Below are 25,197 nucleotides of genomic sequence, written 5' to 3'. Positions count from 1 at the left end.
TTTAAAAATAGCTTATAAGTTGACGATTTTTCGTAATAACCAGAGCTACAATCAATGAAACAAGCAATATTTCGTTTGAAATATATACAATTTTTTTTCATGAAATTTAAAAATCGCGCTCCAATTTGAGAGACACTTGAATGAACCGATAATCGCGTTCGTGTTGCCATCTGGTGTGTATCCGTGATATTAATGAAGAAGAGAAACCTTCGCGAAAAGTATTGAATCGATGACGTCACAAAAGACGTGTCAGTGGAAGGAGTAGACAGGGATTGTAGAGAAGCATGTTGAAAAATGTCCGATTACTTTAATTTATCGTACAGCGTGAATAGTGGTAAACAGAGGGGTTCGTGTTGTCGCGCGTGTGTACGTTAGACCGGTGTCGTTACATGATTATCATTGAGCCTCGAGGTATCACGTGGACTAAGACGAAGTCAGTTTCGAACTAGTCAGACACGCCGTCGTCCCGAAATATCATCGAAAAATAAAACTGGTGTGGACGGTGTGGTTTTGTTCTCATGGGACTTTTTGGATGCTGGCTTTTGCGATACGGTAAGTAACCATAGGATAAATGGTCTTTCGATTAGTGTCATCCAAACAGCTGTTTCGATACATCGTTCGATTCAGCGTAAATTCCCGCTGGGCCGTGCACCTGTGAATTTGTGAGGTTAGGTCTCATTTATTCGTTCCTGGTGCGCCGATACACGCGAAAAACTTGTTTTGTGCGCAATGCCCCCAGTGAACGCCCATTCCTCGCGGTCTGCCTTGACAGAATTGCGGATTGATACGATCGATATTGTTAAGGCTCTTCCAAACACCAACTTTTTCCAATGACATTGTGCCTGCCATGCGACCGATCCTCCATATCAACTGCCTCTCAATTGATGTTCATTATCTAACCCGTTACAAACATTTCTTCTTTCTCTCTGTTTCCTATTATTTTAAATTAACAATACAATATTTAATACATATATTTACACGATGAAATTGTATTGCATTATCTAAACAGGAATCTCAATAACTTGTAATCAATTAATTTCATAGAAAACTAATTTCAATAGTTACAGAGTAACAATGATTCTTATGATAACTTACAATATTGAATATTTTTCTGTTTATGTAATACATTACGCTCTCATACCTTAAAAAAATTTAGTCAATTATCGTAAGATCGTTTATTAGTATTGTCAATATCACCAAGTGCAAAATAACTGGCGGGAAGTTTAATCGAAGGATATTTTGTTACGAGTATTATAACAAATTTATCTTACGATATTGTTTAATTGATATATTTTAATAATAATTACGGCGATTTTTTTAAATAGATTTTTAATTCAATAACTTATTGGTTCGTTTTATATAAATATATATAATACCTCACATATAATACATGTTATTGTACATCGTATAGATATTTATAAAAATCGGATCAACTATTAATTACTGAATTAAATTAAAAATCTACTTGAGAAAATCAATGTAATTATTATTCAAATATATCAATTAAAGATATCGCATGATTTTTTCATGATGAAACTATGCCAGAGAAAATTAAAATAGTCAAATAAACTGAGAAGTGGATTCCGATTAATAGGAATAGTCACTGTATTCACCTTGGTATCGGTAATCACGATCTCTTGTATAGTCGAGCTACATATTTATGTTTCCATCTAGAACAGAATAATGCGACCTAAACGAATTACGTCAAAAGATAAACGGGGAGCTTCAGAACGCAAACGTGTATTCTCGATGAAACGAGAAAATCGCTGTTTACATCGTATCAAGAGAACCGGTTGAAATCGTTCAAAGAATTTGTTGTGAAAAAAAAGAGTGACAAAGATGCTGCAATGAGGTATCATTATAGTGTGTGCTATATATATTCGATGAATCAAATTATTGTACAGTCGATTGATACGATGAATTTTTTTATTTAAACCTGTACTTACAAAGCGAAATAAATTGATAAAATTTTTATAAAAGGATTAACCTGGAGGAAACGATCTACAATTTGATAAATTATATAATAACGTATTCCCATAAAAAAGTGTCTAGTGATTTTTTTTTGTAACCAAAAAAAATTTAATTATGATTTAATGTGAAAGAAATAAAAATTGCCCAACGGAATAATTTCTTCTCCGTAGCAATCGGGAAAATTATGGGAATAAAGTCAAACGTTTATTATTATCTTACAGGAATTATTATGAAATCTGAAAATAATATCGATGAATTCAAATTTTTTCCACGAACACACGTAAGCCCTTGTTTATCTCGAATTTTGATCTCGAAATGTGTAGTTGTGAATAAAAAGAAGGAAATACCTGAAAGCTATTATGCAGGCAATTTCCTTACGTAAACTAACATTTGCAACAAGTTAAAGCAGGTACCAAAGAATTTATTAAATATCAGAAGTAGTTATGAAATATTATCCATCTATGTATATCATTTCCAGCTTGTTCATTTTTTTCTAAATAATCAGATTATACAGATTTCCGATATCTCATATGAATTTTAGTTACTAATTTTACTACACTAATTTTACTTTTTAAAAAACAAGTTGCATTTCTTTCAAATAAAAGAAACATCTCCATCATTCAAAAAAATTAATTTCTTTTATATTTCCTGCACTGCGTATCTTCTCTCGGCTCGAAATTTTGATATTATTTGTATTAATTTCTTTATTCTTACGAGTTGTATTGTATTCAATAAAATGAATCGTTTTTCAGTTAGTAAATTAACGAGATTTAGTAAGAAAATTATTACAGGCTGCTCGTACAACCTTTAATCTTCTTTATCTAAATTCGAATATTGATTCAATTTTTACACTACAAAATCAATGCAATTTTTTAACAACGAAATCTAACGTTATAATAATATGATAACTTCGTGATAACAAGATAAAGTAACTAGAATTAGGAGTAATTATGCAATTTAGTGACTTTTTCCAGACTAGACTATTTATATCCAATCTTTTTTGCTCGAAAAGTTTGACTCTAAAGAGGTTAGGTTGCGCATGAATATTCTAAGAGTAGTAAGGAATTTTAGTTGAGTAACATTTTTATATAAATTACAGGATGAATTATAGAATACACGGGACGAAAGAAGTAACGGAAGGAACTCGAATTTCCCGCAGAAATTTTATCGAGCACCCTATAGGTAGAGCGCTGCGCAGCAGTGAAGCATCGGCGCCGTCGGCAGCGGTGGCCTCTTGTAGTTTTTGCTACGCCCTCTTCGCATGAAAATGATTCTTCCCCGGCGTGCTGTAGTAGGGATCGTCGACCATTGGTTATCGAACGTTTGACTGACAGTTCGACTATCTCGTGTTAGGCTCGCGATGAAAGGGAGAAAGAAAAACGACTTCTGGCTTCGTATTAACGCCCACCGCTGATTCCAAAGCCGTTCTTTAACTCACGTCTCTTTCTACCGCGGTGTTGTTGCCCGTCACGACGCCGGTTTTAATACGCCGATGACTGACAGGTAGTAAACAAGTCCGCTTGCCCACGGGATACCATCTTTGTCATAATTAACCCTTTCGGTGCCAGACCGGTATGTGTGCGCGTTTAAACGTGTTTCTTCTAACGAGAATTTACTCCCGCTTTCTGATGTCTCCATGTTATAATGTAATATATTGTAGAAAAATAAGAATATATTATAATAATATAATAAAAACACAATGTCGAAAAAGAAATTATATATTAATGTATTTGTGAATAAGTTTTAGACAAAATATAATATTCAGTGTTGAATTTAATAACAAACACGATTTTGTTTGAGGAATTCAACTTAAAATATCGTTTTACGGGATGTCTTTAATATATTGTTATTTTCTGAATGATAATGTTTCGGAATTTTAATGTACGGTTTAACGATGTTCATAGATGTATGATAATAAAGTAGCAAATTGAGATGTTGAAAGTGGGAAACCATAGAATAAATTCGTACAAATATTTGACCGCAGATATGTACTTAGCGGAATTTAAGTACTCTCTTACGTTCGAAAATGATCACTGTGTCCTAACCGACTGCTATAGCTCTGGCACTTAAAGGGTTAAAGATTCGTTTCTCCTCTTATTTACGCTCGTAAAGACACGTTTCATTGCTTCTCTGTCATTACTTTGTCTTATAAGAATGAGATGTTGCTTTAAAATACTTCAACATGTTTTCTACTAAATTTCTTTTATGTTATTTTGTAATCTTAACTAATTGCGTTCAGTTATTTAAATCATAGTTTGGCACATTTATAAAGCGTGTTTTTTTTTTTGTTTACGAAAATATTAAACAAAGAAAGAGTGTAATAAATTTAAGAAATGATTGCTGATTTTATTGTGCAGTTTTAATAAGAACAATTTAATCAATTCTTTCAACAAATTAACACGTCAGTTTCACGGCTCTTCTCCAGGTTAAGTTATTGCCTTTTACACTTTGATTACTTCTAATTGCACGTTCCTTGAAACTCCAGTGTCGCAGTAATTATTAGGTCGTTACAAAAAATCAACACGTTGGACAAGTTGTGTGGCAAATCGCGTGATCAAAGTGCATGTACGCCATTACATAGTTTCCGCCAATCCATTTCATTTGAATTAATAGCCGTCTCATTTTCGGCACTGTTCATAACACGTGGCTGCCACTATGTTTTAAATTCTTAATCCTTGACCAAACCAAATTTTTACGCTTTCTTTTTTGTTTTCTGTTTTTCTATTTCTTTTTCAGTTATTCATTTGCTTGTACATGTATCATGTATATTTTATTACACAACATGATGTATATTTTATTATAACGTATTTCATATTAATACTTGTTAGCTAGATGTTATCTTAGTTTTAAGTAGAAGACTACATTTTTATGTTTCATTGTTTTTCGTTCTAGGTAGCATTTCAGTAATTTACAATAATAGATACGACACTGCTTTGTATATGAAATTGTTCAATTTTTGAGTCTTTTACAAGAAAGAGTTGTTACGCTTAAAACAGCTGATCTTCAAAATATTATTTTTAACAAATAATATTTCTCTCGTATATATAAAATAGGAAAAATTGGAAATATTAAAATCGATTGAGTTAATTCATAAACGGAATAAAAACAAATATAATCGAATATCAATAATTAACCTAAGTGGAAATAACTATAAAATATTTTGGGTCGCTTGATATCGTAAAATAATTCCATAAATATCAACATGACTGCTTGAATACTAAAAATCGAGAGTATCTGGATCACGAGATTTCGATGGACATTACAGATTATTATTTGAAGTATACTTTTCATTTCCTGTCTCTCTCTGCTCATTAGAGCATTACACTTTGTCTGTCTCGCTTCTCTGTAGCAGCTGCTGTCGAATAATATCGAGTACCAAAGAATTTGAAAGCGAGATGCGCAATACATCGTTTAGAATAAAATAAAATAAAGAAGATAGACGTCACCCCTTCTCACGTTCGCAATGTAACTGCGAAATACGATAAAAGTAAACAATGATAATGGTGGGTTCTTCAATCAAACAGTATCACGTTGAAAGAAAGAACGAATCAATAATGGAGGAACATCGAGAAAAGAATGAATAAAATGAAAGTTAAGTAACACGGTTTCGTTTGAAATTTTATTTACTTTTAATGAAAAATGCAGTTAAATTGTAGAAAATGTTGATGTCGTTGTGAACGCGCCATAAAACGGAATGGGAGAACTTCCTTACCGATAGTTTATTGCTGTATTACCCGAGGTTGAAATTAGAATAATGGTTCCTAGAGAAGAATGTAGATGAAGTTTGAAAAGATGAACACATAGGAGAACATTTTTTTTCATTATTCGTGAAAATTATAAAGAAACAAAAATCGTCGATAAGACACTAAATTATTGAATTATACATTTCATTATATTTTAATATTTTTTTTAGAGAAGTTACCTTCTAGTATAAAGAGCAAGACCAGGTCAACTATCTGTTACCTACCATAAAATGATTTTGGAAATGAATATCATATTGTCACTTTTCTCGACAAAGGTGAACTATATTCATGAAAAATGCATGGTTTGGTCCATTCTTCACGAACAGACGTACAAATCTTTTTATTGTATAGAAAACAAACTTATACACATAAACTACCTCTATAAAGAAGAGAATATTATGAAACAGCGGACGTAGATTTCCACGGAGAGATAATTCGACGTTTGACCTAAACGAATGAAATAGCAAAAAGAACGTACGAAATTCTAAAACAAGGGAAAGAAAAAAGAGGAAGTTGAAACACGTTAAGACCGTTTCGATGTGTGGCTGCAGTCGTAGAAATGAAGCACACTGACCGTTCACCGTCAGCGATAATATTTTTAAATGAAAGCGGCGAGAGAGGCGACTGGCACAATAAATATCGGGTTTAACGGAAAGACGCGAGTGTGTTGGAAGCACCACTTGCAAGTAATGGTTACCTCTGTCCACCTCCTTTTTTTACCGCTTCCCTAGTTCAGCTACCACCTCGCGGCATTCCCTTTAATGTATCTAACTCTTCTTCTCATATACCGATACTTTCTCTCGCTTACTCATTCTCTGCGACTATTCCGTCACGACGAAGTTTTGATAAAATGTCAGGAGAACGGCTATTCCCATTATTCGAAGAAGAATAAGATTCCATTGTGTATTCATCCTTTATACACATACTCTAATCTTTGTTACTTTTAGATTTAAAAGTTGTATTATAGTTTGCGGATTTTTATAAAACGGATTATGTATTATATATCTAGGACTGAAGGATACATGGAAAATGCAACTTATACAAAATTATATTTTTTCATGAGAAAAGAAATGTTAATTTTCTTCTAGATAGAGATTTTAAAAACAATCTTAAGGTCAGCTTCTTTTTTATTTTTCTCTGTTTTCACACCTTATTACAAAGCCATATTTCGAAAGTCACAAGTAGAAATAAAAATAATTGTAAAATAGATAATAACAATTTCGTTATTTGTTGAGCTGCGCAAATATTAAATATTCTTAAGTGGTCGTACGCAAAAATAAAAAGCACTATAGTTTAAAAGGTGAAAACAATGTAATTAGCATGAGTCGTTGGCAAAAAAAAATTATTGGTTTAATGACACTACTACTTAGCTAACGAAGGTATTTTTCACAGACAGTTATAGCTATCAGTCGTAACCACGATTTTTCGGGTGTCGTCGTCTTGTCAGCCAGTCGTGTGTCGCAGTACTTTATTTATTCATACCGAGGGAACGTGTATGGGGATTGGGGAAAATTCAAAAGGAACGTTCGGAATGGGAAGCAGAACTGGTGCCAGCAACAGTGCTGATGGTGTTGAGACCGTCTAACGATGACATTTAAATGCAGTGCCGCGCATCGTTTGGTTCTTCGTGCCACGACGATTCTCTCTCCTTCCCCGACCCCTTCTTTTTCCTCTCGTCTCATCTCTACCCCTGGTTCATCTCTACTCGAAATACGCCGGGATATCTTGCTTAAAGTATACGATATTTTTTATCATATTATTTTTCAACCGTTACCCATTCCATTCTCACTTATTTTACTCTCAATTTACAAATACACAATACTCGCATTAATCATTATATACGATTTATTTTACTTTCAGATCACAAGTACGCAATAGTTATATCAATCGACATGTAAATACCATTCGTTATATTTGTATTTTACTGTCAAGTCACAAATTCACAATACTTACATTAATCAATATGTAAGTTTCATTTATTACACTTATTTTACCTCCAAGTGACAAGTATGCAATTATAATTAATACATTAGCCAGTGGTGACACTCATTGCATTGTCAAGTTACCGATTATTAACCCATGTGTATTAGAATTATCACGAATATCAATAGATTGGATATTTCTTTTGTTGTAGGATAAACGTGTAAATTATTGGAAGACTGAAGATAGATCGAGGAATATTTGCATATCAGAGGCCCCGGAGGACCTGGGCAACGATGGAAGCTGCCAGACAGGAATGATAGGTAACAAAAATTCTAAAGAATAAAAATTTAATTGATGGCCAACGGTGGAACTACCAAAAGTAAGCAAGCATCAAAATAATAGATTTTATATTTGTCGACTTTGCAATTACTTGTAAAATTGATGTCGACTCTTGTTGAGATACATGTTGTTAAGATACGAGTATCTATTAAAATTTATTTAATTCTAATCGTATCCACTGCTAGCAATAAGTATCATATTAGGATACCTGCTACTTGCATTCGATCGGAAAACTGTAAGAAATATTTTAGTTTACTTATTATTTTATAATACATTAGAAGACACGTCATATAACGTAATGAAATGATGAGATAATTATAAAATAAAAATAAAACTGGAAGAAAAAGATGTTTGAATATTTATGGCCAACAGTGTTGATGCAGTATTATAAATAAACTGCTGATGTTTATACAAATTGCAATTTTTGTGCACGTAACTAAAAGAGAATGGAACCTATAAAAACTCACTTCATTCGCTAAAAATTGTAACCAAAAGTAGATTGAATGTTTTATATGTTTTGATATTGTGTTTCATTCTTACGATACACATATCTCTGTACCTACGTATCTCTCATAAATGCATAAACATCCGCTGTTTATCCGCCATTTTTATTGATTAGGCCTTTAAAAATAAGAAAAGAAAACAAATAATAATTTAATGATATGAACGTAGAATGCAAGAGGGTAGCACCGCCGTGGCGCTAGCGATGGTGACTCCTGGCTACGATCAGGACCCTGCAAGTGGGGTTGCCGATTACACGACTCATCAAGATCAAGCTCAGTTCGAGGCAGACAAGAGGGCAGTCTATAAACATCCCCTCTTCCCGTTACTCGCGTTACTCTTCGAAAGATGCGAACAAGCTACACAGAGTTCGGACAACTCGACGTCCGAAAGCTTCAACATGGACATACAGGCCTTCGTCCAACACCAAGAAAGAGACCGAAAGCCTTTCCTAATCAATGACCCCGAAATTGACGGTTTGGTAAGCTTCTTTATAGTCCAGGTATAACATTAGAAGTATAACATCTTCTGGAATCCCTCAAGACTAATTTACACTCGTAATAGCTTGAGTCAAAGAATTTATAATTTTAGAATATTTCTTAATCTATATACACATTTTGCTGTTGACCATTAATGATATTTATTAAAATTAAATATTCAGTTAATTAATTTTGCAGTTGATGGTGGAACGTACGACAGGATTTAAGAAAGAATTAAGTTGATTCTAATATTAAACTAATGTAAATTAATGTAGCCATCTTCGCACTATAGTAAATGATATGTACATAAGTGTATTTGTGGAAAATATTCAAGGTAGAAATACAAGGTTATAATATTTAGTAGATGAAGCAGGTTTATGCTTGATGTATGTTTATGAAAATATAAATTTACACAAACCCATAACTCGTTAGAACATACAAAACTGCGCTGCAATTTATGCATTTTAAAAAATATGACATTCTTATCTATTTTTATAAAAAGTACACAGTCCAAAAATGTTCGTAATTTCTTCACATACAAAACAAGACACGCATTGGATTGAATAATAAATTCAACACGGTGTATACTATTTCGATAAATTAAGATAAAGAAGATTAAGATTAAGAAATAAGATAAATAGATTGCTTCTTAACTAGACAGATTTTTTATGAAACTAATTCAAAATTCATGTTCCTTTCTTTCTCCTCCTTTTTCTTAAGAAAACGTGAATGAATTTATTACTCCACCTCGTGTTTATTTAAAAAAAAAACAAAAAAACAAAAAAGAAAGGGAAACAAAGAAAAAAGGAGAGACAGGAAAAAACAAAGAAACAAATAATAAGTGACGCGGCGCAACTCGATAATGAAAAGAAAATCGTTTAATCGTGGACGTTGTTTTTGTGTCTCTGCCAACGCAGATGATCAAAGCGATACAGGTGCTGCGGATTCACCTACTCGAGTTGGAAAAGGTGCAGGAGCTGTGCAAGGACTTTTGCAACAGGTACATCACGTGCCTGAAGGGCAAGATGCAGAGCGAGAATCTGCTACGCAGCGATTACAGTCACCATGGACACGATATGGGTCCATCGAGTGGCAGCAACGGAAGCAGTCCTTTGCAGGTTAGATATTATTTTGAACGTTTAATAAGGCGGCCTGGCCTGTTTCCCCCTTTACCTAAGTAGTTATCCTTTTTTTTTAGTGATGCGCAAGAATCGCGACTATAATCTTGAAAAACGCTCCAACGCTGCTACGTGTGTCTCTGTCTCTTCTTTCTTCCTACTCTCTATGTCTTAACTCTTCGAACCTAAAAGAACAGAAATTTAAAACTAGAGAACTTCTGCGCCTTCTCTTTATTAACATCGCTACATGTCTCGTATAGAAGTCAGTGTACTTTTAAAATAACTTCGCTGGGGAGTTTGTACGTCGAAATGCGAAGTAAGAGGAAAAATGCCTCTTTGTGGGATATCTCGAAATGTCGATCGATTGACTAACTCTCGTGAGTACTCTGACCTAAATGTAGCGGTTACTGATAGCTAAATAAGCTATTGATTGAGCAACATTTTTCTAAGGGAGTTAAATAAAGTTTCGTTGGTAAATAGGCAGTAATTGGAGGGAAATATTTACTCTATTATATATGAGATACGTGCCGGTTGATTTAGTATTGTTATTGTACAGAATACATTCAATAGTTAGTAAATCGTAAACAAAAATTAGTAAATTGTTCAATGCATATGTAAGAGATCAAACGTGGATCAAATGCTTTCTAATTCTTTACTATCTCTCTTTAATCGTGTTTTATCTGGTAATTAACATTCCAAAATTAACAGCACCTTGTAAATTCTTCAAACTCTAACAGTTGATCTGAACGATCTCGCTGAATATTCAGTTTAGGATCCTTCTCATAACAGATTAAACGATATACTATTTAGATTAGTCAAAAGTCAAAATTATTCTAACAGTAGATTTAACACTCGGATCAACCAGTCGATTACTTAATTCAAAGCATACGTTATTTAAAGAAAAAAAGAGAAAGGAAAGGATGAGCGATACTTGCGCGTCGCTCAAAATATTATAGAACCCCACCCCTGCTCTCTGACGGCTAGTTGCGACATATATTTCCCAGGTGCTGTCTTCTACAGGCAATGATGTTGAGTCGGGAGCTAACGGATTCAGAGTGAGCAGAGGCGACACCCTGTCGGAGAACGGTGGTGCGAGTCAATTGGCTGCGCAAGAGGAAACCGGTAACGACAGGCCGCCATCGGTGCGATCATCTTCCACTGCTCAGCGCTCGATCAGATCCTCCAGCCAGGACCATGACGATCCACTGTCACCTTCCACGGTACACGGGAGCACACCACTCTCACAAATTGGGGCTCATTCCTGTGCACCAGTCAACGATATCTATCTTGGTCAAGGTAAACGTATTTGTTTATATTAATTCATTTTACATAGCAAACGGGTAACAATGATTCTAGCTAAATGGCTTCTACTTTTCGTTTCATAATTTTTTTTTCTCCTTTCTTCAGTGTTTAAAATTGAAGAGTTTGCAATAATGAGGAAATAGTTACAATACTTAAATTGTATCGATTGGAAGAGAAAGGAAAGGTATAGGTTTTATATTCAAAATTCTATTAGGTCTGGTACACATGAAATAATATATCGTTTCTTTGAAATATTGAAATGATTGCTCTACCATACATATTAAGGAGATCTATAATAAAATTTTGTTGATTTACACAAATTACTAGAAAATGAAGCCGTTTCCTTATTGCAGCAACCCCTTCAGTTATATTTGATTGTTGATTAATCAGGTGAAAACAAAATAAAGTAAAATTCTATGCATTTGAGTCTTTTATTTGCAATTTTTGTTTACATTGAATTTCACAGAGCACATTGATGATTACAGTATAGAATATTCAACAATTAATTGTGTCTTAGCTTGCAACTTGAATATTTTTGTGATTATCACGTCATAAAAATTGAGCTTTGATAAAGATTAAAATATTAATTTAAACGTAAGCATTGTCAACTTACGTTTATAGATGATATGGACTGTGTGAATATTGGCGACAGAATATATTTAGAAGAGGTTGGTTATTGGGGCCTCCTTGCCTTGCAAGAGCGTGAAAATGAATACGTCGATGTCGGGGATGCGAATGACGAAAAGTATTTTGGTTAGACGAACTTGGTTCTTTCTTACCAATGACTAATGTTTTTTTTCACTTGAATATTAATTACTAATTAAACATGTGAATATAAACTAACTAAATTAAAGTAAATAAATATTATCAATTCTGCATGGAGCTGCAGTTAATCTGTCACAACAAATATATCGTGTTTATTATGCCCAGATATTACTGTGGCTGGCTCTCCTTCACCTGCACCAAGTGAAGATGAAGACGAAGGATGTGGCACTGGTACTGCTACTTCCAATCACAGTAGTAGTGGTCATGGAGGTAATCATAGCAGCGTTAAGAAAGGAAGACAAAAGCGAGGCGTCTTACCTAAACAAGCTACAAGCATTATGCGAACTTGGCTCTTTGAACATTTAGTTGTGAGTATAATCTCCTGTAATATAATATAAAATTCAATCCAGTGATCATTATTTTATACTTCAGTTTACGACTTTGTTATATAGGATCACGAAAGTATTTACCACGGAAAATTTTTACGAATATATTGCATAGTTGTAATTCTTGTAAATTCTATTGGCACTGTAACGAGACACTAGTATAGAATAAAGTAAATAAATTATAATTATTGTTATCAATTATTTTTTAGCATCCATATCCCACGGAGGATGAGAAGCGTCAAATAGCGGGTCAAACGAACTTAACGTTGCTACAAGTCAATAATTGGTTCATCAATGCTCGTCGAAGAATCCTTCAGCCAATGCTCGACGGTGCCGGAGCGGATTCGATACAGCGAGCCGGGAAACGTCACAAGGTATCGAAACATGTGGTGCAACATCAACAGGTGCAGCAGCAACAAGGCGGCGGCTGGCAATCTGAAGATTCTGGAAGTGACTCCGGCTCCAGCGACGGTGAGGGAGGTGCCGATAGATCGAAAGATGGTAACGATAGCGACGAAGATGATCTTCACTGACCTCTGTCGATCATTAAAACATCAACCTCTTTACGGTACCTTCAAATCCAGTTGCTCATTACAGTATTAAGGTATTCGAGAATAGATTTCGCTTTAACTGTCAAATACGTAATTATTCTCGCGAAAATCAAGGGTATTATTGGTCGAGGTTATCACGCTCTCTTATCGGATCCGACAGTTTCAATCTCTTTTACTATCCATGGAGTATCTTAGCGTTTTTAAACGTCGTTATTCGTTAACTACGATCCGAGAAAGATTGAACAAGAAATCCTGTATAATTCGAAACATGTTCTTTCCCTTTCTTTTTATTTTTTTTTTTTTTTTTTTATACATTGTCTGTAAGAATAATTCGATCATGATAAGAAAGAGTTTTAGGATTGTTATATTTTTTAATCAGTTTCCTTGATTCGTTGATAAACAAGTTACATTGAAGCAACTTTTTTTCTCCTGAATAATTCGTTCTTGCTGTTGTTTCTTCTTGATGACTCTTGATGAATCTTAATGATTATTAATTTATGTGTAATAGTTCAAGGCGACAAACGAAGATGGTATAAAAAAGTCATCATTTGTATCACTTACTGAACAATAGACAGTGTTTTCCAAGATGTTTATCAATCGAGTTGTTTAGCTGATTAGTTAAGAAGTAGTTCAAATCAACTGATTTGTAGAAGCAAATTATTTTTCGAAAGAAGACTTGAAATGTCCGTGAACAATATTCACACTGTGAAAGATCTTTATGGAGACGAGTATGTTTGCGTGTAACATGTACATTTTTTCTATGATATAAACTACGAACAAAGAGTTTACTCGTTTAACAAAACGATTAGAAACAAGTTAAATCTAAGGTGACAACAACACAAAAGTTAGCGTTACTGTTTATATATTTTTATATCGAAACTTTATTTCCTTCAAGATGCGTTTTTCCCAGGCTTCGCAGCGATATGACACGTCTTTCAATGTTTAACAACAAAACAATAAAAAAAAAATAAGATCAGTACGTGCTTAAAGATCATAATTTCTGTAGAAAGTTAGTGATCTTTATATCACTTTATTTTCAAACTGTTCTGAAATACTATTAAACTTACAGATACATTTATCCTATGAACTCTGGGTGGAATAAAAAATTAAATACTAATGACATTTAAAGTAAAGGAAAAAAAAGCAAAGATAAACGTTTGACTATTTATTGGTTCGACCAGCCTCACACAGTTAACTCGATTCCTGAATAGTTTTGAGAGAATTTAGGGATATTTCTGTAAAGGGGAGACTTAGTACTTTCTATAGTGTTATCGAAAATCGTCCAAATGAGACTATGTATAATATAGATATCTTAAATAACGACACAAATGAACGATCGTTCTCAACCCTTCCTAATTAAAATAAGCTATGACGATATTGTGCTACTACATTTAACATAGGCGAGATATGTTTTTGTGATCGGTCGGCAACCATCGAAATGCTAAAAAGATAAATCTAAATCCCGGGAAAACCCATGCGTAAAAAATGAAGAACTGGATTACAATGAATTAAAAAAGAAGATGATTGTGATGATCGGTCAGTAAAATGGTAACAATCTCGGTCTTGTACTCTTCGTGCCATTAAAGAGCGTGGTAACTTCCGCGTTTAGTCTTTGTTCAGCTCTGCAGTGTCGTGACATAGCGAAGTGCTATCCCTCCAAGATAATAATAATAATAATAATTAATAATTAATAATAATAACAATAATATTATTATTAATAATAATACCATTACGACTAATAATGATAACAACAACAATGATAATATAATACTACTTTAAATATATGATGATTATATTTTTAAACTCTAAGTGTCGTCTTTAAAAGAAGAAAAAACAAAAAGAAAAAAAACACGTGTACCGCAGTTTGAACAAATGTGGTAATGCTGTACATATACAATATACAAGAACTATTAGAAGTAAAGGAGAAGAACGTTTAATGTGATTTCTCTTCAAACAGAAATCAAGAGAAAACAGGAAAAATTGAAGAAAAATATGATTAACAATACATTTTCTTGTAACTGAAAAAATACAACAGAGAAAAAAAGTCTAAGGCTCGACGACAAGCACATGCCATCTTAGGATTATAAGTGTTCATACATTCGCTGTCTGCATATGATCGGTTGCGTTTTACTGAAAGTGTCCTCCAGATTGCGCGTGCTGAATAGTTAGCGACATGTAAAATGTTTTACTTGAAAGAATCAGAGAAAATTGAACGGAAAACGAGTTTCAAGATTTTTATCACTTAATCAACGTTGTTTTAAGTTCGATGACGATTAATCATGTACATACATACGATGCTCTTCCTGCGTACTTGTCTTCGATTGTCCTTCAATTATTTCCAAGCGTTCCGTCCATCGCATTTTCAACACTGTTGAGATCCTCGACTGCCTTCGAAACGCTATTCTAAAAGAACAAGCATTTTTTAAACAATCATTCAAATGTAGAAGTGTAATCGCATCTAAAAACGCAACTTACTATTAGCAATAATTTTCATATTTCTTTTACGATTTTCTCTACTCTTTTAATGCCTGCAATGAAGACTATTTTTCTGTATTCAATCATCCCTTATCGATCCGTAAAATATGTTAAGGTGATATTGGGGAGCGTTATCGAGTTCCACCGGATAATAGGAGAATGAGAATGAAATAATGATTCGTTTGAAATGAATTTCATAAAATTTCTTAATAAGCTATGTTGGTGTCAGTGATTCCTAATATACAGCACTCTCTTAATTTCTGTGCGAGGTAATAATAATATTATAATCTGTAAACAAGTATATGACTAAGAAACGAACGCTAGTCCACTGATTAAAACGCATAGAGGATAGCCCGCATAAGTAGTCGATTTTTGGTCATTTTTTGATCATTGATCGCTTCCTAAAAGGACAAGATGAAACGATAAAGTTAGGTTATAGATGTGCAAAGATAAGAAAAGAACAAATAATAGTTATTAATGTAAACTATGCGGTCGATTCTCAATGTACTCAGAGGAGCGAAAAGTTAAAAATTATTGATTAGGTCTATTGATATTTACTTTGCTATTAATTGGTATTATACTTTTCTTCCGGTATATAATCGATGTACATAGCCGAAACAGGCACAAAGTGCTTCCATTAGTGGCTTACGAGCTTTTTCCGAGCATTGTTCGAGACAAACTGATTTCTATTCTAATAGTTGGCCAGTGTCTTATCCGGCTGCTCGAAACTGTTAAACATGTTCTAAGGGAAAGAAGCAAGTTAATCGAGGCTTAGTAAAACGATATCATCAGTTGAAGACAGCTTTTATTACAGTATAGCTCCATATACGGTGTAGTGATGTAAGTGAAACAAAAATAAATGGGGCGAACGATTGTGGACAATGGTTGCGAAGAAAAAAAAAGAAAATCAACGAAAAAAACGCTGATTCGATTATATGACGAACTATATATTATTTAATAGCATTTTTCTACTTTGCTTTTATCTCTAACTGGATCAGCGATTAATAAAAATGGTCTACGATCGTTCGTACCAGTTAGTTCGTCTGTGTTTATAAGTACCAGCAATAAATGCGCACTCTCCCTAAGAAAATAGAACTAAGAATCGTCAGCTCGTATCGCGTCAAATCACCTGGTACGGGACTATACTGTACACTCTCGACTAAGTATAATTATAAAGTAATGGTAGATTAAGAGGTAGGTTGTAAGGCTGAACCACGTATACGTATGTGCTGCGGCACCAGACGACTGTGATAACTCGGTGGGCGGTGCCCAGCCTCCTACTTCATACTTGTATACTGAAAATTATGGAATACTTCAAAGACACACACATACAAACACACCATACATATACACAAGATACAAAAATCAGAGACTAAATACACAAGTAGAAACATTTACCAGAAAGGATTGAATGTATATGTTAGAGCTTGCATTGAGAGAACTTAGTGCTTGGTCCGTAGGCTTGCTTGGATTGTTCTTTTTGCCCTTTATAAGTTTTTGCTTGTGATCAGTGGTTCCTATTGAGAGTGCTTGTTTTAAAAGTAACTTGGACGTATTTAAAAACCAACGAGTTGTTTGAATTGAATATTTCATATATTTTGTAAATAGAATAATTAATAGTAGATATACATTTATTATAATTATACTATACAAACATACACATACTATAATTGTTTACATTAAAATATAAATAGGGATATAGAAATCCAAAACGTATGAACATTTTCATCCTTCCAGGTGCATGAGGACGGACTTCCAAGTAAATCTCTAATGTTGCATTAGTGATTGAAGTGCAAGCTCTAAAATATTTGAGAAGATAGGAATGGACCGAAAAGTGTGATGATAATAAGAGTTTTTTTGGTACAAGATTAAGTTTCATGTTTTGACTGCCTGAGTTCGTTGAATTATTTGTTTATCTTCCATGGACTTTTATAACTAACATACTAAAGATAATGTATATTTCACATGTTACATTTCTCATCTTGTTTTACAATATTTTGTACTGTTATTCCGTTAATATCTGATATCATCAGGAAACACCCTAGGATAAAGTACTTCTTTTAAACTTTTTATGTTGTATACGTGCATTGATTTATATTGTTCTACTATAAATGTGATACGAAAAAAATAGGACAACTCAAATTTTAGGCTACCCGCTTTCCTAACATTATCCTTGTTGTAATTTCGTATTCTCTATTTTTTTTTTAATTTCGTTATATTTTGTTACTCCTTAAATAATAATGAACTATACAAATATTTGTAAGAAATATGTTTTAGTTCATGTATTTTATAAATATTCACAAAATCCCTAGAAGAAATATTCTGTACCTTTTTAAAGATATTTAAATGTACATTAACAAATGTTTGTACAATACTGCATGTATATGATAATATTAAACTACAGGACTTTCGTAGGTCCATTCCTAACTTGAAATTTTAAGTCATAAATTAAACGTATTACGTACATACTAAAAAGAAAGCATAAGTAAACAACATGAATACTTCTCTCTCGTGTACATCAAGGTCCTGTTAAATAAGTTGTTTATTAATAATAAACGCCATCACGCTTGCAATACATGTTTCTGATTTTTATCATAACCTTAAGATATTGATAATCAGTTTTCCAATAAATAATTATATATCAAATGATATGAAAAATTAACTGACCGATGTAAAAACAAACGTTTCTATAAAAAAGAATGTGTCTTAATAATATATTAGAAAAATTTAAGCAAAATTTAAATTTGTAGATTTATCATACAAAGTATTTTATTATTGATAGTAAGACCATGTAACTTATACATTAAACAAAATACCAATCAAATATACATATATTGCTCATCATATTCGTATATTTTAAAAATAGTATGGAATTGCAAATAATCACAGTTAATTGTTTACAGTTTAGATTATAATAAAGAATCAAAGAATTTAGTAAACATCTCTCTTATAATGTACTTACATTGTTTTTATAAAATACGTACAAATTGGTGTATATATTTACAAATATCTTTGAGTAGAATTTTCTTATAACAATTCGTTCTAATCTCTGACAAAAGAATCCTCCAATCTTCAATTATGCTTTACATAATTTTGTTGCGTCACTTCCTACATCGAATAATCTAAATTTTATAAATTAGGGAAAACTATTAATTAAAAAATAAATATTGCAAATATGCAAAAAACACGTTAAAAACATGAGATAGTGAATATACAACCATAAATTGCCTTTTAATCAGAAAAAATATTTATTGCAATTGAAAATTTCTCTATTAAATAAATTCTTAAAGTTCTTATCGTAACAATTGGCAAAGAAACTTGATTACATTATGTATATTACATTATTATCGCATTTCGATATTTCGTACAATCGTCTAGTTTTAGGTATCGTGAGCAATAATTGTGTTAAACAAATTAAATATCCTGCACTAACATCGATTCATTACCGATATAGGATAACTATAATAAATAAACAGAGAAATATAAAATTAATTACAAAAATTATTACCTATAAAATCTCGATAAATGTACTGCAAATAATCAACGATTCACTATAATATGAGTCAAATACATGCATGACATTTACAATACTAAATGTTCATGAAAAATGGGCATGAAATTAAATAATAATCGTTCAAAGTATTATATTGATCATACTAGCTGTAAATGTTATATGTAATTATGCGTATAAATAAAATACGTGTGTATATATATATGTATATACATATGTATATACATATGTATATACATATATATATATACGTTTAATCATTGCATACAAAAAAAATCCTAATGAGACCAAAAATTCAATAAACTTTCTAGTGCTAGTGTACCCCGATTATCTCGAAATACAGGAGTAATACTCTCTTATTAATTTTGTTACAGAATTAAAAAAAAATTGCATCGTTTCATTTCATACACATGACGCACATTTATAAAAATGTTTATGGTCGAATGTGTTGTATATGTATAATCATCGGTAATATCAGAGAAAGGGACGTGACAAATTAAGCGGATGCACATCCGTTCTCATTATACTAACAACAGGTGCAAAAGTTTGATTAAATAGCCGTCGAAACATCACGATGATATCGGAATTAAACATCGGTGGCATCATAATATATTTCAACATTGAGGTATAAAAATTGTCCGAGAGCGTACCACACATACATTCAAAGGCTAGTTACTGGAACATCCTCGTCTTCTTGATAGTAATCCAACCTGGCCATTGATATGTGGTCCGCAGCGTATCCCTAGCAGTTTATTGCTCTTCTAAAACAAATTTCTTTAATATTTAACATAGTAAGCAACTAAATCAGTATTTTGGATTTTTATATTTCAAGATCATTAAATTACCTTGAATTAAATAATATATCCGCTCGGGAATTAATGAACCATACGAGTACAAATGATATACCAGCTACTGAACTTCCTAAAATCATAGTGAGTTGTTCGGTAGCTGCTGAAGGTTTCAGGAACATTCTTACACTTAATGTTTGCCATATAGATTCTGTCCATGTTGAATACACTCCGGATTTCATGTCATACCCTATTCAGAGCATAAAAACTTTGTAATACTTTGTTTTGAAATATCTGCTTTCACTAGTCAACAAACTTACCATCAATAATAAATGCTGGACTCATAGCTGTGCTATAATTTACACTGGAATTTATACATAAACCTGAATTATTATCACCAGCCATCCAAATAAGGTGGTTTTCATAACATGTTGTTTCTGTCATATTTGCAACTTCCTCTCTAGTCAGATATGCAAGAAGTTGACCAGTTAGTGTTGTGGCAATATTTGGTACCCTATGTACACCAACGTATAGCGATAAAACTTGATTAATTAATTTAGCGTTTGGAGACGAAGCAGCATGAAACAAAGGGCATTTAGCACTTTCTAAATAACATTTCAACATTTCCAAAATATGGTGTTCAACAGATTGGAAAGAATCATAATCGTCGAGAGACCCGGTACTGACTACATCTTTGTAAAGGATTTCAGCGACATGAACTGCTATCTTTGCTAGAGCAGTTGCAAGCCCATTTATGTCGCTCCTAAAAAGGAACATACTTTATATAATCAAACCTTAAAATAGAATCTTTATGTAAAGAAATATAACATTAAAATATAGTACCTATTGAAGCTAAGACTTTCTGCGTCATCCAAAATCCCATTGTAATATTTGTTTTTAAATTGTCGACCGTGGTCACTTATAACAACAGCAGTCAAATCTGGCTTTTCTTTTAAGAAACTCTGTATAGACGTAGGCGGAACGCTGTCTTCCAAAACCGTAGCATTTAACGCTACTTGTATCTTTTTTATCATTTCGTCATTTTGCGCATTATTAGAATGAAGAAATAATTTTCCTTTAGTCAGTTGGCCAAATTCGATCACAGTTTTAATGTCATCAAACTTTAAATTTACTCCACCTAATGCATTGAAATTACCTTCTTTTAAATCATAAATGAATCTACTAGATCCTATATAGTCAAAAGCTTCTCCATTTAATAAAGAGAAAACCACATTAGTGTCTGAAAAAAAGGACATAAAGAGCAATTAAAAATATTTTTATATGTATAGCTTATATTATACATAGTATACTGTTATACTTACTTTTCACTACAGCATCCTTAGCTAATATATTTAAATAATAAGCTGTAGCAAGTAATGTTACTAATCCTGTGACCACATTGCCTGCTCCAGGTGATATTCCATCAAACAAAGAAGATGCATCTAATCTAGCTGTCACCAATATTATGGAGTTTTTATCTCTATTTATGGGAGCTAACGGCCAATATATATTCCTATCTCCTAAAGGATCACAAAATTGTGTAGGATTGAAGTTCAATTTAAAATCACTACGTTTAATACAAGATTCAGAGTTAATTGCAGCAAACATGAATGACTTCATTTCTAGTGCACACAGTGGTCTGTACTGTTGATTTTCCATATCAGGAGCATTATGTTTTAAAAAACAAGATTTTACAGCTTCTATCAGTGTTTGATTCTGAAATTAAAGATTGATATAATTAATTAAACAATAAAATATATGAATTTTAAAAATAAATTAATTATATAAGATTTTAAAGACAACCTCTGTATAAAACATGGGAAAAGGCCAATCTTCCATGAGCAATGAGGATCCATAAGGATTCCACCCCAAATCCTGGCACTTTTTATAGCCTGAATATCGATTGGGACAAGTATCTTCAGGAGAATAATATTCAGGATGTGGTTGACTGGTATTTTTAGTTAATAAAACTCCATTTATATTATGTGTATTTCTTAAACGAAGTAATATGTCTCTGGTAAACATAGAAAATGTAAGAATTACAGTATAATCTCCAACATTAGCATTGTGTTCAAGCCATCTGATATCATTTTCATCTTCCACTAAGTGAATAACACCAACACTTCCTGACCTACTTGCTATAACAAAAAATACAATATCTTATGTAATTTACCTCTATTATCAATAATTAATTTAGTTCAAATAAGGTTAAAATTATTTAAAAGAAAGTTACACAATGAAATAATGCAATTTAATATATGATAACCTTACAAGAACATCCAAATTGATGTGTTCCATTGTGTCTACGAAAACAGGCAGCAACTCCTTCAAAATTCATATAAATCATATCTTTTATTCTTTCTGCACCCACTAAAACAGACAGTTACATATCTATTAATTCTTATCGCAGAATTTTGCTGTCTTTTTTGTTTTATTTATGCAATGAACAAAGAAATAGCTGTTTTTAATTGATAAAAATTTTCCAATTGATACATAACATTTTCCCTATGTTTAACTTTATTTCAAAATAGAAGGTTTATAATTTTGCACTTTATTAAGTTACTCATTGAAAAAAGATCTTATATATAATCTTTTATTCAATTATATTGTAGAAATAAAATTTTACGTATCTTTTTTATCTTACCTAAATTTACGATAAGAAATATTAGAAAGTATCCACAACCTAAACATTTTGCCATTTTTCTTTTCGTGGTGGCACCTGTCAAGAGATTGTTTTATTTTCCTTCCACTATTGCTATGAATCCTTTTCACACAGGTTAGACACGATGACACAAATGCATCGCGTGAATCAGAAAATAATTGAACGTTTCATATTTCGCTTGGTTTTACCTACTAGCGCCATCATACTGCAATCTAACTACTAGAAATTGTATCTGCCTTATGATTTTCTGGATCACTACGGTAAATTAGCATCGATAGAACTTACACACATTCTTCTTTTATTCTAAATAATTAAATTTAATTTCAGTAAGAAATATTTAAAATATATTTAATTACTATCAATATATCACTTTACATTATTTAAAAATAATGTAAAAGAAAAATATATGTAATTCAACAATTTATTAAATATCTCATTTCAATATGCATTATGGCGGTGAAGTAATTTAAATGAAATTACTCGTTTGATTAATTTTTAAGATTCAATTGTGTGTAGAGTGGCAAAAATATTAGTGAGAGAAATGAAAATTAATTAAATTAAAGATTGTACCCATAAATATTACGTTCCTGAGCATCGTAATCATTCATTAGTCATTCTCATTTGGTCTAAGTTACACGTTCTAACTCTCTTCTTTTATCTTTATCTTTTCTACGTATTCTTGTTTTCAAAAAAATGTTCGATAGTGACTGTATCTTTCCGCTTTTACTGGTCGTTTGAAACGCTATTAGGTTTTCTAAGTAAATTAACAACTCATCTATAAGACGTCATCATAACAAATAAATTATATGACGCGTGATATTAATTAAACGTCACGAATAAATACATTACATGTATTGTGTCGATCGCAATTTTAGATAAAGTAATTATTAATAATGAAATTAGTAATTCTTTGATCTTCTTATAAAATTCCCTTAATATTTTTATTTATCAAATTCAATAAAAGCCATTTTGTTGTTTACAGGAGATTTTTCCACATCTTCGTAAGATAAGATCCAATAAAAAAAGAAGAGATACGCTTATTCATGTTTTGTGTAATAAACTATAAAGGTAAACAATTACTTCTATAATATTTAAGATTTCTTATATCAGACAAGATAATGGCTAAAGTCTTCTTTTCAATAAAAGAATAGTAGTTTAAAAATACTTTAAATGCAAAAGAAAATTTCTGAAAAATTGTTAAAAAAGAACTATTAAAATTTATTAACTTTGCTGTTTTGCTTACTCCTTCTTCGCGTCTGTCTCTTTATGCATACTCTCATTTTTTATACTCTGTTCATAAAAAGCGTGGAATACACATCACGTAGTAAAATCATGTTCAATCATCATGTCAAATCATCAAAAATATATTTAAACACTACTTATATTTTAATGATATGTATTTATTGCAATATAAGATCCATTCACTAAATTGCGATCTAATTTCTTTTTAACTAATTTGTCACACGCTAACTTATCAACTTTCAAGAACATTAAACTATCAAATTAAGCAGGTCTATCATAATTATATTGTAAGCACTTGAACTTTACATTTCATACGATTTTAGAATCTAAGTAGAAGAAATAGTATTGGAGAAATATTATTTCCCTTTCAGAGGGGTAATGTTAAAATTTGGATCGAAAACAGATCGCGAATGAAACGCTGCGTTAACGCAACATTAGCCGTCAGAGGCCAACACAAAATTCCATACAAAGCGAAAGTATACTTCTCCATTCGATTAAACTCGAAAGACATCATTCCTATATTTTTCAAATAATTTGTTATTTATTAATTCCTAACTTTGAACTCCTAAAAACAATAATCAGGTCCGGCATTTTCCCAAAATAGAGATGCAGAAAGAACGACACGCAGCGATGATGACGCATATCGGGTGAACGATACATGTATACATAGGATAGCCATGGGCGACTGCCTATGCACATACAGGTATCAATACGCAGGGTACACGTGAGCTGTGAAACACGTGTATCTATTTCAGCTGCCTTTAGCAGTGTCGCGTGCGTCAAGCAGAACACCGTAGGCGCAGTGAGCAACTGAGCACAGTATTAACTCGAGACCGGTTTGTAGGGACGTGCGTTTAACGAAAAATATCTGCTAAAACAAAAAATTCTATCGGTCTCGAGAAGTCCGTTATAGAGTTACCGCGTAGAACTGGAGATTCCTCAACGAGAAAAACAAAAATACATACATACTTGGCAAATTGGTATTTGAAGAACATTGCGTGTCGTTTCGCTTCGACGTACCACAAAACACGAATATCTGCGTATTAGTAGGTGTGATCAATTATTGGGCAAGCAATTCGGACGATTCTTAAGGGGGATATGCGTAGTAACATGATGTTGAAATTCGACGGTCAGGTTGCAGGATTCGCTGCGTAACGTTCCGTGACAAGGAAAGTTGTAATACATAGAAATAGTTTTTTGATTGGAAACGGCGAAGCGTTATTAACGATCGTAGCAGTGCCGCGTAAACTGGACCAGATCTTGATTCGTTGACTGGCTACCTTTTCCCACCAGAGTTCTTGAAACTGATCTTATGAAGTGAATCTCTAGTGTTATATGTACTTACTACTTACATATGTATACGATAGCACGCGAAAATTTTTGAATACTTAGTACAGATATCTTGTAGGAATATATTATACGTGTTATATGAAACATTTTG

The 25,197-nt window shown here is 32.5% G+C and overlaps 2 protein-coding genes across 20 annotated transcripts; one reads left to right on the top strand and one right to left on the bottom strand.

Annotated features, from left to right (window-relative positions):
• The first annotated feature begins 222 nt into the window (after positions 1-222).
• Positions 223-15,034, top strand: LOC126871288 (homeobox protein PKNOX2-like). Of its 3 annotated transcripts, XM_050629923.1 has the most exons (9): positions 223-552; positions 3,071-3,474; positions 7,849-7,957; positions 8,649-8,958; positions 9,874-10,074; positions 11,079-11,370; positions 11,998-12,129; positions 12,307-12,509; positions 12,737-15,034. In XM_050629923.1, the coding sequence occupies exons 4-9, from the start codon at positions 8,650-8,652 to the stop codon at positions 13,058-13,060; spliced, it is 1,461 nt and encodes a 486-aa protein (XP_050485880.1). In that variant the 5' UTR covers positions 223-552; positions 3,071-3,474; positions 7,849-7,957; position 8,649; the 3' UTR covers positions 13,061-15,034. The 3 variants fall into 3 exon arrangements, with proteins under 3 accessions (XP_050485880.1, XP_050485879.1, XP_050485881.1); XM_050629922.1 differs by lacking the exon at positions 3,071-3,474; XM_050629924.1 differs by lacking the exons at positions 3,071-3,474; positions 11,998-12,129 and having other exon boundaries at positions 225-552.
• Positions 14,996-24,861, bottom strand: LOC126871284 (nicastrin). 17 transcript variants are annotated; one of them, XR_007691610.1, is made up of 10 exons: positions 22,497-22,855; positions 22,124-22,222; positions 21,656-21,990; positions 21,175-21,568; positions 20,696-21,092; positions 20,173-20,615; positions 19,910-20,102; positions 16,112-19,825; positions 15,554-15,618; positions 14,996-15,481 (listed from the first exon to the last, which is right to left on the bottom strand). XR_007691610.1 is itself a non-coding variant. In XM_050629915.1 (8 exons), coding segments are annotated over exons 1-8 (1,881 nt in total). In that variant the 5' UTR covers positions 24,727-24,861; the 3' UTR covers positions 14,996-19,806. The 17 variants fall into 17 exon arrangements, 5 of the variants coding, with proteins under 5 accessions (XP_050485872.1, XP_050485870.1, XP_050485869.1 ...); XR_007691611.1 differs by having other exon boundaries at positions 15,554-15,606; XR_007691615.1 differs by having other exon boundaries at positions 16,613-19,825.
• Between the last annotated feature and the right edge of the window lie 336 nt (positions 24,862-25,197).

This window comes from Bombus huntii, chromosome 11, assembly GCF_024542735.1.
Source record: "Bombus huntii isolate Logan2020A chromosome 11, iyBomHunt1.1, whole genome shotgun sequence".
Lineage (NCBI taxonomy): Eukaryota > Metazoa > Arthropoda > Insecta > Hymenoptera > Apidae > Bombus > Bombus huntii.
The sequence above is the reverse complement of the archived record's forward strand: the minus strand, read 5'-3'. Positions and strand labels throughout refer to the sequence as shown.

Coding starts and splice junctions, on each gene's coding strand:
- LOC126871288 (XM_050629922.1), top strand. CDS start 8,650: ATGCAAGAGGGTAGCACCGCCGTGGCGCTAGCGATGGTGACTCCTGGC. Junction 11,371..11,997: donor CGATATCTATCTTGGTCAAG/GTAAACGTATTT, acceptor TTACGTTTATAG/ATGATATGGACTGTGTGAAT. Junction 12,130..12,306: donor GAATGACGAAAAGTATTTTG/GTTAGACGAACT, acceptor TATTATGCCCAG/ATATTACTGTGGCTGGCTCT.
- LOC126871284 (XM_050629912.1), bottom strand. CDS start 22,551: ATGGCAAAATGTTTAGGTTGTGGATACTTTCTAATATTTCTTATCGTA. Junction 22,223..22,496: donor ATTTCTTATCGTAAATTTAG/GTAAGATAAAAA, acceptor TGTCTGTTTTAG/TGGGTGCAGAAAGAATAAAA. Junction 21,991..22,123: donor ACATCAATTTGGATGTTCTT/GTAAGGTTATCA, acceptor TTTTTGTTATAG/CAAGTAGGTCAGGAAGTGTT.